General features: G+C 42.9%; 1 protein-coding gene across 3 annotated transcripts in view; it reads left to right on the forward strand.

Moving 5' to 3' along the window:
* The window catches only part of TEAD3 (TEA domain transcription factor 3), a 32,085-nt gene extending 22,982 nt beyond the window's left edge, over positions 1–9,103 (forward strand). For all 3 annotated transcript variants that reach the window (XM_074311174.1, XM_074311171.1, XM_074311173.1), the window contains 8 exons: positions 212–352; positions 550–599; positions 2,107–2,168; positions 4,444–4,577; positions 4,899–5,072; positions 5,633–5,773; positions 5,860–6,012; positions 6,528–9,103. In XM_074311174.1, coding sequence (XP_074167275.1) covers positions 212–352; positions 550–599; positions 2,107–2,168; positions 4,444–4,577; positions 4,899–5,072; positions 5,633–5,773; positions 5,860–6,012; positions 6,528–6,641 — 969 coding nt within the window. In that variant the 3' untranslated portion in view covers positions 6,642–9,103. The remainder of the gene's footprint in view (positions 1–211; positions 353–549; positions 600–2,106; positions 2,169–4,443; positions 4,578–4,898; positions 5,073–5,632; positions 5,774–5,859; positions 6,013–6,527) is intronic.
* Positions 9,104–12,398: the final 3,295 nt, after the last annotated feature.

The raw sequence follows: 12,398 nt of genomic DNA on the forward strand, positions 1-12,398 counted from the left end.
TGACTCCATCCTTTTCCAAACAGGTTTCTTTGATGGATGTGCTCTAAGTGGGCTCCTTTTCCTCCCCACTTCCAAAACTCTCCAGATTATTTTCTGTTACAGTCACAAGAATGCATGTCGGGAGATAGACGCATGCATAAGTCTGGGAATGGTGTATCAATAAGTTGTCAAGTGAGCCCTTTGATGTCATGTCCCCTTTCTTCCTCCTCAGGACCAAGTCTCCAAGGATAAAGCCCTTCAGAGTATGGCTTCTATGTCCTCAGCTCAGATTGTCTCAGCCAGTGTCTTGCAGAATAAACTCAGCCCACCTCCCCCACTCCCTCAGGCAGTTTTCTCTGCTGCTGCTTCACGGGTAAATACTGGGGACTATAGGGATTAGGAGAGGAGGGGATCAAAATTCAGGCTTCAAGGAGATAGAAAGTGAGTCTTATGGGCCTACAGTTCAGGGGAGAATTCACAACTGGGCAAAGGGAGGGACTGGAGAACTTGGATTACAGGCCCGATGACATCGGGCTGAAGAATTCCACAACTTTCCTCCTTTCTCTACAGTTCTGGAGTGGACCCCCTCTCCCGGGACAGCAGCCGGGACCCTCTCAGGAGTGAGTATTCCCTCCCCTTCCTCACCCCACTCACAACTCCTCATCATTGCCCCAGTCTGGATCCCCACTGTGCCCCTAGAATCAACTTCTGGAGCTTCAGCTCCATTTTGAAAACTTAAGCACATGAATTTATAGGACCCTGGTCTAAGTCATTGTAGATGAGTGAAGTTACTTAATTAGCCAGCTAAAAGTTAATCTGCCATATGGGTAATTAGTCAATCAGAAGTTGTTTGTCAGTCCAACAATCCAAAGAGAGAAAAAGTTTTTTTAAGAGCATCTGAAGGAATGAGAATGATACCTTATGTGAACAGAGGGAGGAGAAGAGAAAAGAAAGAAGGAAGGAAGTCATTTACTCAGAATATCATGTAGTCAATCAGTTGGTCAGTCAGTCTCTTGGTCAATCAGTCACTTTGCTCTATTAGTAGTCAATTATGGAACAGTGGGATTAAAGTGCTCTCGATGAAATGATCCCCTCCCTCATTCACTTAGCTTGTCAGCTAAATAATCATTTGGTCGGTCAAACATTTGGCAGATCAGTTACTTAGCTAGTGAGTGAATCAGGACCTTAGTCACTTAACCAGTCAGCCAGTTTCCTAACTAGTCATATAGTCACTTAACTGGTTAGTGAGTCAGTTGGCTGGGCTAGTCAATCAGCTAATCAGTCAATTATTTAATCAGTTATTTAGGGAGGGAAGGAAGGAAGGAAAGGAGACAGAGAGGAAGAGAAAAGATTTTAGTAAGTGCTGTTATTCTCAGACTTTTTGGTCTCTTAATCCTAAAAAAATTTTTTTTCCAAATAATTATTTCAACATATTTGAATATTTTCAAAAAATTATTTTTCAAAAGTTTCAATGAGCTTTTATGTGGGTTTTCTTCATAGTATTATTAAATGAATTTTGACCTCATAAAAGGGTCTTGGGGTCCCTTTCAGGAGTCCCTTTCAGCACTTTGAGAGCAATCGTTTCAACATTTACTATGTGCCAAATATAGTGTTAAGCTGGAGCCACAAAAATAAAGAGCAAAGACAATTCTTGCCCTCAGAGACCTTACATTCTAATGGGAGAGACAACATCAAAGGGGAATAATGGCTAGAGAGGCCCACTTTGGTCCTGAAAATTACAGGTATAAGGAATGGAGCTGTAAGAGAGTAGATTGACATACCTCACTCAGAAATAGTGGCAGAATTGATTTGACATGGTTTCTGGTTGGATCGGTTACTTAGCCAGTCAATCATTTAGCCAATCACTTAACCACTTAAGCAAATATTTATTTAAACAGTCAATTAGCAAGTGTTTCTAGGCCACAGTTAGAACCCCTGACACTGTCCTTTGGTGCTCAGAATAAGGATGTAGAACAATAAATATGTATTGTGTGTGTGTGTCTGTGTGTGTATAGAGAGAGAGACACAGAGAAAGGAAGACAGAGACAGACAGACACACACACACACACACACACACACACACACACACATACACACACAGCTAACTAGGCTTTTTTGGTCTTACAGCATCAAACCCTTCGCGCAGCCAGCCTACCCCATCCAGCCACCCTTGCCACCCACACTCACTAGTAAGTGCCCAGTACTATGGTTTGTCTCCACCTCCGTGCATGTCTAGACTTTGTATTGACTCCTAATTCTGCTTTGTTTCCTTTCCAATCTTTTCTCCACCTTATCCTAACAGAGATCTTGAACCTCAACCCAATCTTGAAGACAGGGGCTATGCGATATAGCCATTGGCTGTTATAACTTAAGTAATAGGTACAGTCAAAGGGGGTGATCCAGGAAAAGGCTGAAGTCTCAAGCAGGGAAAAGTCATATACTGAGAAATGCCAGAGATAAATTATTTTATCATTTTCCCTGTGCTTGGCCTCACACACATATACACATTCCTCCACACAGTTATATATAGTCCCCATATATATACAAACTACCTCCTTTCTCCTACTGCAGCCTCTGCTTTCCCCCACAACGTGCACACACACACACATACTATCCATTTTACTATACATCTATGTGCAATTATCCCTTGCCACATTGCAATTTTCCTCATTGTCATTTTGATATATCATAGGTCAGCTTAAGAAATTAAATGGGAATCTTCTGGGAATTTTGCAGAAGCCATAGACAACTTACAAAGGCCAAACACAAAAAAGGTTTAAAAACTCAGAAATAAAATGTATGTATTGTATAATATAGCCTTTGACCAAAAAGTTAACTCAAATTTTATAACAATATAATATAACCACCCCATAAAAGAAAAAGAAAAAAATAAGACTTCTATTCTGGTACAAAAGGAGGACCAAAAAAATTTTACATTAATTTTCCAGATCACAAAGGTACCGTACCCCTAACTCCCACAATGTGGAAGGGATAATTGTATTGGTAATGTCTTTATAATCACTGCCCGATAGAGTCCTGAAAGACAGGTCTTTCAGCATTACAACTCACAATTCCATCACACCTTATTCTGTTTGATTCTGATCCATTCCTTTCTTTAAATCTTACCTCAAAGATGCACTCCATGTATTCTTTTTTTTTTTATATCTCCAGGGTGTTGCGATTGGACTGCCCATCTGCACTCTCAATTTCAATTCATGACTATCCCACCACCTTGTCTAGTGATATTTATGCCATCCCTCCCTTGGAAGTTATCATTACATGTTGTGACTTATGTTTGCCCACTATGCATCTTTTCTTTGTCACTAGTGATTGTTGGTCTTCTGGGATTGTAATGTTCAATAATTAACAGCTATATAGGATTTGGAGAGAATACTAGTGTTAGAGATGGGCTTTTGTTTGTAGTTTTGTTTCATTCACACAAGGCTGCCCTGTTTCCCAGGCTGGATCCAACTGGATGGTCAGCTAGCTCACTGTCTGCAGTTCCTGTCCCAAATATACATGTGTGTGCATGTGTGTGCATGTACATATACATATATGCACTGCGTATGCACATATATAGCCATGGATATGTATATGTACATATATGTGTGCATTTATATACTGTGTGAATACATATATATACTTATAAATGTATGCACATATGTTTGTGTACATGTGTATATGTTGTATATCTGTGTGTATGTGTGTACATGCATGCATGGTAGAGCCAGATTCTTGAGTCTGAGTCATGATTTTGCCAAGTGACTGAGTATAAGAAATCAGCATTCATTGGGTGTAAAACCTTGGATTGCAGCTCCTCAATTTTCCCCTCACAACTAAGAGATTTGGGCCTTTTTATATCCCTTTGGCTCTAATGACCTATAATTCTTTAATGAGATGATCTTTTCATGAGACCTTTCTAGTTCTATACACAACAGATGCATGCCATCATATAGATGCTCAGGTTCATGATCATTTTTGTCTTTCTCTATTTCTCTTTCTCTGTCTCACAACACCCCCCCACACACACATATACACACACACATTTTCCCCCAAGGGTATTTGCACACTAGATCCCACTCTTCTAGATAAGCTTTTTTGTTTCTCAATTATCAAGGCTTTTTCTTCTCAGAGCTCCCCTGCACTGGCCTCTATCCCCTTACTAATCTAATTATCTAATAATCTCCAGGAACATGGTTACACAGAGAACCCTGCTGAGTTCTTCTAAGGTTAGAAAAGTGGCCCAGGACTGGAGTCTGTCTCTGCCTCTCTGCTTATCTCATTTGATTTAGCTTCTGACTTGATTTTCTTTCCTCTCTAGTCTTGCTACAAGAGAGAGCTTGAGCCTCAACCCAGTTCTGGGAGCAGAGACTGAGACTTGGCCATTGGCCACTAGCACAAACTCAGAGTCACTGGTATATATCTAGATCCCTGCCTGGCTTACACCAGAAGTTTCTCCCACAGGTTATGAGCCCTTGGCCCCGCTCCCACCAGCCGCCTCCACTGTGCCTGTGTGGCAGGACCGCACCATTGCCTCCACTAGACTTCGGCTCCTAGAATATTCAGCTTTCATGGAAGTGCAGCGAGATCCAGACACGGTAACTGAGATGGAGAGAACCTAACATTGTCCTTAAGAATGAGGACCCAGAATGGTTATGGTTGGGGCAGGGGCCGTGAAGAGGAAGGACAGGGCAGAAACATGGATGTCAATTTAGTTCCTAAGAGCTCATGGTCATGTCATGAACTCCCTCACCTCTTAGAGACTCTGACCCTTTTTGTCTGTCTCCTTTCACCTTTTGCCGTGTAGCATCATCCCTCCACACCCACGGCCCCCATCTTAGGCCCTATCTCCCTCTTACTTTTTAGGGTCCCTCCCACAGGTTTCTAACATGACCCTGTACTGAATCCCTCCCTTACAGTATAGCAAGCATTTGTTCGTGCACATTGGCCAAACCAATCCTGCCTTCTCGGATCCTCCTCTGGAAGCGGTGGATGTTCGTCAGATCTATGATAAGTTCCCTGAGAAAAAGGGTGGACTGAAGGACCTCTATGAGAAGGGGCCACCTAATGCCTTCTTCCTTGTCAAGTTCTGGGTAAGGATTCTCCCCACCTCCAAACTGAAGAGTCTCACTTCATAGCCTGCAGAGGCAGCCTGGCTTCAAGCTTTTTCTAATCTGAATCTCATATCATTCCTATCTTAAACTTCAAAGTCCCTCAATTTCTGACCATCAGGAACTAAAATCACCCTGGGCCCAGAACCAGGGAGCAGGGAAGGGATGTGGAATGTGTTAAATAGGAGGCACTCTGATCACTATATACTAGATTTAGAATTGGAAGGAACCTTAGCAGTTCTCCAGTCCAATCCTGTCACTTTATAGAGGATGAAACACATCAAGAGAGGCTATGTAATTTGCCAGTCCCACTAATTAGTAATCAGAGGCAGGATTTAAAATGATGCTGAACCGACACTATGCCAAGCTGCTTCTCAAATGGCTGAGTATTCTTGGGATATTTTCCCCTCTTAACTTGCTCCAAATCCTCCACTTGTACCAAGTGTTTGCATCTTTTTGGGAAATTACTTTCCTAGAGCCAGGGAAGGCTCTAAAATCACTGAAATTGCTTTTCCTCTTTCCTGACCTCCTCCAATCTTTAGGCGGACCTGAACAGTACCATCCAGGATGGACCTGGGGCTTTCTACGGGGTCAGCTCCCAGTACAGCTCCACTGACAGCATGACCATCAGTGTCTCCACCAAGGTCTGCTCATTCGGCAAGCAGGTTGTTGAGAAAGTGGAGGTGAGGCGAGCGTGAGGCTACGGGAAAGGGGAGGGAAAGGAAGAAGGGGGAGAAACTAGCAAGCTCCATGTGTTCTCTGACCCCAGACGGAGTATGCACGGCTGGAGAATGGCCGATTTGTGTACCGCATCCATCGCTCCCCCATGTGTGAATACATGATCAACTTCATCCACAAGCTGAAACACCTACCTGAGAAGTATATGATGAACAGCGTCTTGGAAAACTTCACTATCCTGCAGGTGGAGTCCAACTCCTTCCTTTCTTTCCCCTCCCCCACAGTAGCTCTAGAATTCTCCAGTGGGAGAGCTGGAACGATCTCAGAAGTGACAATATCCCATCCTGTTTTCCCTGTGTTCCAGCTGGGCAGCTAGTTGGCACAGCAGACACAGTGCTAGACATGGAGTTATAAAAACCCAGCCTCAGATACTAGTCATTCTATCTGCCTCAGTTTCTCCATCTATAAAATGGGCATAATAATGATGCAAATTTCCCAGAGTGAGGATCAAATGAGATATTTGTAAAATGCTTACATAATAGGTATTTAATAAATTCTTGGTTCTTCTTTCCTTCCTCATTTCCCAAAGGAAAAAAGCAGAGCCTCCTCCCCTCCCCCCCAAATGAAGTGATTTGCTCAATGTTACCCAGAAAATCACTAGCAGAACTTGGAAAAAAACCAAGTCCTGAGGACCTGGGGCTCCTTCATGTTGCATGTTGCATTTCTTCCTGACTTCTTCTTTTCTCTCTTGCCTTCCAGGTAGTGACGAGTCGAGACTCCCAGGAGACACTGCTGGTTATTGCCTTTGTCTTCGAAGTCTCCACCAGCGAACACGGGGCCCAGCATCATGTCTATAAGCTGATCAAGGACTAGGGTCTCCTTTCTTGATTCAACTACCACCTGCCCGCCCAGGGCCCGGGCCCAAGATGTGTCTTCCCTCCTCATCCCTACCTCCTGACCTGGGGGCCTTGGTCTAGGACACGCCCCTTAACCTTCGACCCGCCTGCTGACCCAGGTCCCAGGCCCAGGACAAGTCCCACCCCTATATACACTCCACTCTACTGTGGTCTATGCTTTAATTGTTGAAGAAGACAGACTAGCCTCAGGCAGTGGGGCAGCCAGCCCCCTCTCACACCAAAACTGTTCTTTTCCTTTCCCACCTTCCCCTCTTCACCATTATCCAGTTCAAGTAGGGCTGTGGCTGACCTAGATTTGGGGAAATGGGGGCCTCTCTAGAATAGAAAGAGGACAAAAAATATTCCTTTAAGTTCTCTTGAGAAGCAGGCTCTGGTCCAAGGGAGTGGGCTAGGACAGACTCAGTTAAGGTCACAAAAGAATTAAGAGATGGCTCCCAGAAAGTGAGATACCCTCCCACGCCCATCCCCAAGAGAAGGGGTATGATGGAAAGACCACAGCCCTAGAGGCAGTCAGCTGAAGTGGGGAAGGAATGGGTTAGGAAGTAGATAACATTAGACTAAGAATGAAACTGGGAAAGAGAGGGGTGAGTGAAAAGACAGAAAGTGGAAGAGGAGATGACTGAGAGTGGAATGAGGAAGCAGATACCTAGGAGTAGAGAGTGGGAATCTTGTTGAGGTGGGGAATGAAGTGGGGGAGGGATTGATCAGAGTAGGGACAGTCACCAGGAAGGTCAGCAGTCTGTGGTATCACTGCATTCCCAAAGCCAGTTCCAGCTGATGCCAGTAAGAGTGGAGATGGGGTCACTGTGTAGCTGGGTTCCAGCATGGAGGATGGAGTTGCTCCAATGTGTGGTGCCCTCAGGGTTCCAGGAGATGGGTGAGGGTCAGATAATAGGGTTTGCATCTGGTTTCGCGTGTTTCTCTGGAACCGCACCATAGAACCAAGATCAACTCATCTGTTTAGGCAAGTTTTGTGAACCTAAGGAAGTTGGAGGTGGGAATAATCAATCATAGCTACTTAATCCTGGGTGAGTGGGTTGAGAATCCCCCACAGTAGTAAGGGGGTCCTTGAGACCAGAGCCTGAACCCCTATAATTTGGGACATGGAAGAGAAGAAGGTCAGTGTCCATTCCAAATGTTTGGAGCAAAAATAGAGATCATTAGCTGTGCCACTTTCCAGAAAGATCTAGAAGCCCTAATTCTGAATGTTTTTCCCCTTCCCTAAGAAGGTCATGGGAGGACCAGCCCTCGCCTCAACTTTCACAACCACAACTACTCCCAGATCCCACTCCTCAAATATATTCAGCTTTCTTACCCCACAAAATACCTCACAGAAACACACTACACATACACATTTCCTACAGTGGCCATACCTTTCTAAAGGTGCTCCCAGATCTGGCCTAAAGAGCCCCCCAGCAACCTAGCTCTTCTTGCTACCATCTGCCTTGAATGTAGCCTGTTGGTGTTTCCACCACACCTCTTCTCCCAGGAATTTTACCTAATTCTCTCTCTGGTGCCGGTAGGAGGAACCAACTCCCAATACTATTCCCTTTTTCCTCCTACCAAACTTGAAAATCAATTTAACAGCCCTTAATGAAGTGCCTACTCTAGAGAAAAAACAACAAGACTATCTGGCTCTCACAGAGCTTTCAGTCTGGACTTCCCTTTTGGAGTGGGAGGCCTGCTCTTAGGGTTAAGGATGTTGGGAGTGGGGAGACAATGTGCTGAGGGCCTTTGGCCTATGGCAATAGGACTGGACAGGCAGCTGGAGAATCAGACATAGCTGGAGCATAAGGGATAACTGAAGGGCCCCATCTCTTTAGGGATAAGCTCAGAACCTCCGCTTCCAGATTCCTATCCCTTAGCTCCTCATATTTATATTTCTGATTTGGTTGAGATCTCTAAAAGAAAAAATAGATGGAGATGTGGGTTGACCCCATTTTCTCTCTTAGGGCTTTTTTGGTGGGGACCAATCCTCAGGCCCATCTCTGGGAATGAAGGTTAACCTTCCTTCTCTCTTCCTGGTGTGCCCATAGCCCCAAAGAGCCACCCCCCATTGGCCTTTTCCCTGACAGGGGAGGTAACAAAAGCCTTTGATTATTTATGAGTTTCATATGAAGTACTGTTCCCCTTCTCTCCCACCCATGTCACCCCTTCCCAAGGTGTGTCCCTCCCCCTGAGCTTCCCCCAGGCCCTTCATGGATTACAAATTGCTCAGGCTACCCTACACCCTTCCCTCCCTCTCCCCATATCCAGTTTTGTAATGTATATTATATATTATATATATATATATATATTTTTGTGTATTTTTTTAATCCAGTTGTGATGGGTTGTATCATAAACAAGGCGTGTGGCAGGACAGTGGTCCTCATGAGGCCGAACTCCTTCTTGGAAAAAAATTAAAGTTATTTGCTTGTGGGTCAGCTTTGTGGCCTGTCATCTGCCCCCCACTCCACCCTAATGCTACCCTGATTCTACAGTGTTCTATAAACTCACTAACTCGTCAGTTTTCATCTCCAATTGTAGTTTTTAGGGGACAAGGGAGGCCAGGCCTCTGTAGAGGGAAGAGGTGGACTTGGGGGACATGAATCCCTATTAGATAATGCGAATACAACATTATTCAGTAGGAGAGCACAGGTTCTGGCATTAGGACCCAGGTTTTAATTCTACCTCATAATCTTATTATACCTGTGTGACTTTGGCCTGAGTTTCATCCACTCTGTGAGGACTTTGGACTAGCTGACCTCTTAGGTCCCTCCTGAGCTATGATCTAGAATGCTGTGTGGTGTTTGTCATTCTTATCCACGATAAGTGTGTAGAAGAGCTAAGACCTGAGAATATCCCAAAATTAAGTTTCTAAAAAGCCTTTGACAAGGTCCCACACCAGAAAAGGCTGTGTCTCAGTCCCCTGATCCCACTCCCTGTTAGTCCCTGGGCTATGAGGTGAGATGGGGTTCTAAGGCTCACCTTGATGCCCTGGGGTGAGGGAAATTGCACTTTCCAATGTACTAGACTCTTTATCAAGCTCTTTACAGAATTTCTATCTATTCTTTACAAAAGATTCTGCTGCCAGGTTTGGTGTCAAATGCCAGTAATCTCACATCAAGGAGGCTGAGCCTGGCAGGTTTCTTGATCTCAGAAATTAAAAGTTTTTTGTTCTTTTTTTTTTTTTTTTCCCCCTGAGGCTGGGGTTAAGTGACTTGCCCAGGGTCACACAGCTAGGAGGTGTTAAGTGTCTGAGACCAGATCCGAACTCGGGTCACCTAGCTGACCTGGTTGAGTTTCAACCAGACATTTGCCCTTCCTGAGCCTCCGTTCTCATCTTTACAAAGAGGCAGTTGAATTAGATGATCTTAAACAGGCTCTTAGTCTCTTAACATTCTAGAAATCAAAGAATCTTTTGGGCCTATGGCCTACAATGAATATGGCCCAGAACAGTACAGGGATCGTCAATACTAGAGGACTTTCAAATGAATAGCAAAAGATAGTTTTAGTTAGAAGAGATTACAGACAAAATGAAGAGATACAATAAACATCAGAAGTGATAAATAGGAAATAAAGTTGGGAGAGCACATAGCAAGGAAAGGGATTCCTCCTCAAGAAATTTATATTCTAGTATGATGTTGTGACATTGACCAATATAATGCAAAATGTAACATATCCATGGGTGAGACGCATTTAAGTGGCACGAGTCACCTTGTGGAGCTGAAGGTTGTACCCTGCTGCTAGGCTGAAACTGGGGCATCTCTTGAGCTCAGGAGTTACAAGTTCTAGTAGAACTAAAGTTAATGGAGGGTTCAAACTAAGTCCAGAAACAATGCAGTGAGTTCCCAAGGAGGGAGCGCTATCAGGATGCCCAAGGAGGGACAAATTGGCCCAGGTGGCAAAAACGGCAGACTGAAGCTTCCATGCCAATTGGAACATTTATTTAGCTACTGAGATCAATAAAATCTCCAAACATAAATCCAAAGGACTAACAAAACATACTATTGACCTTGAGGCAGAAAGCTATGGACTCAGTTCAGATTGAAACATATTTTCTTTCTTTTGTGCATGCTAATGGGATAATTTATATAGCTTGACTATGCAAATTTGTATCAGATTTTGTTTTACCTTCTCAAAGGATGGGAAAGAAAGGAGGTAGAAGATTTAGAACTGAAAATAAAATTCAAATTAAAAAAAGAAAATTAGGTATTGGGTTGGAAACCATGAATAAAAATACCCAAGGAAAAATTCGTATCCCCTATGTATGTGTACTGAGGTACAAAATACAGAAACACTTGTTTACCAGAGGCAATTTTAAATTTTTATTATCTATTTTTAAGTAAAATAAGTTATATTTTTAAGTAATTTTATTTTCAAGAAGCATTGTATCACAATGATCACAGCTCTACCAGTGTATGACACCGTTTCCCCAAATGCATTTTTCTCTTTTTCAACTTTAGGCCCAGCTCAATGTGCTACTATCATGGAGGGTATCCAGGGATTCTGCATGTTTGATAGTGAGGGCCTACGGATTTCAATATTTGCTGCTGACATTGAGGTAATTGCAGCAAGCCCTCACAACTTGCAGCAGTCTCTTAAATAAGATCATAATCACTCAAAAAATGTTTGACAACAATCTAAATATGAAAAACCTATGCTATGCATTTAGATGAACATTTTAATAAGCTTAAAATACCTTTGATAGTTGTCTGTCCATCATTCTTGAACAGGACCCTGACATCGGGGAGGTGATTCCATGACATGCAAGTGAATTGGATTTAAGTGAGGGAGGGCAGAGCCAGTGGCCAGATATAGATCAGGATGGCTAGAGATGGCTCTGGATGCAATGGGAGATATTGGTCTTTTTAAAGGAAGGTCTTCAACAGGTTTCAGTTTTACTGAGATTACATCCATTTAGTGATTAAGGCTAGGTAGCACTAAGCAAAGAATATCATCTTTCACCTAATCAAAAAAAAAATATATATATATATATTGTACATGGATCATGAACTGGGTCAAAAGTTAAAAAAAAAAAAAAAAAACTGGGTTTGGGGAAATGGTATAAGTACACTGGTAGAGTGATGGTCATTATGATCCTGTGGTTCTTGAAAAGAATATAGAATTTTACTTAAAAGTAAGTATAACTTAAAAATGAAAAGTTTTCTTAAAAATAAAAATATAGAAAACAATGAAAATAACTTATTGTGCTTAAAAATAAATAATATGATTTTAACATATTTAACATGTCTTGCTCTACCTGCCATCTGGGGGCCTGATTAATATCTCCATTATGACCTCCAATCCCTCTTCCACTTACTACTTTCCTGGGTCATCACTGCTCTGAATGCTTTACCACATGAAGAATTAGTTCCCATCTTCACTTCCCTTCTGGCTGTTGGAGCCTTCTCCTTAACTATTACCCTCCATTCAACCTCTCTTTCTCTCTCCCCTTCTTCCGTCTTTCCTTTCCTCCTCCTCCCTCTTTTCCTTGCTCTCTTTGTCTTGATAAATGGAAGGATAAATGGATAGGTAAGTATGTGTATGTATATCTATATCCCCAGGGATCAAATTCTCCCAGAGCATTTTGTCTACATCTCTCCTCTGTCCTTATTATATTTTACCTCCTATTATATTTCCTGATGTACATTCTGTGTCCACTCCACCTCATATACATTTATACACACAATCTTGTCTATATACTGGAAGAATACGAGTCCATTCCACAGCT

This window comes from Sminthopsis crassicaudata, chromosome 4, assembly GCF_048593235.1.
Source record: "Sminthopsis crassicaudata isolate SCR6 chromosome 4, ASM4859323v1, whole genome shotgun sequence".
Classification (NCBI taxonomy): Eukaryota; Metazoa; Chordata; class Mammalia; order Dasyuromorphia; family Dasyuridae; genus Sminthopsis; species Sminthopsis crassicaudata.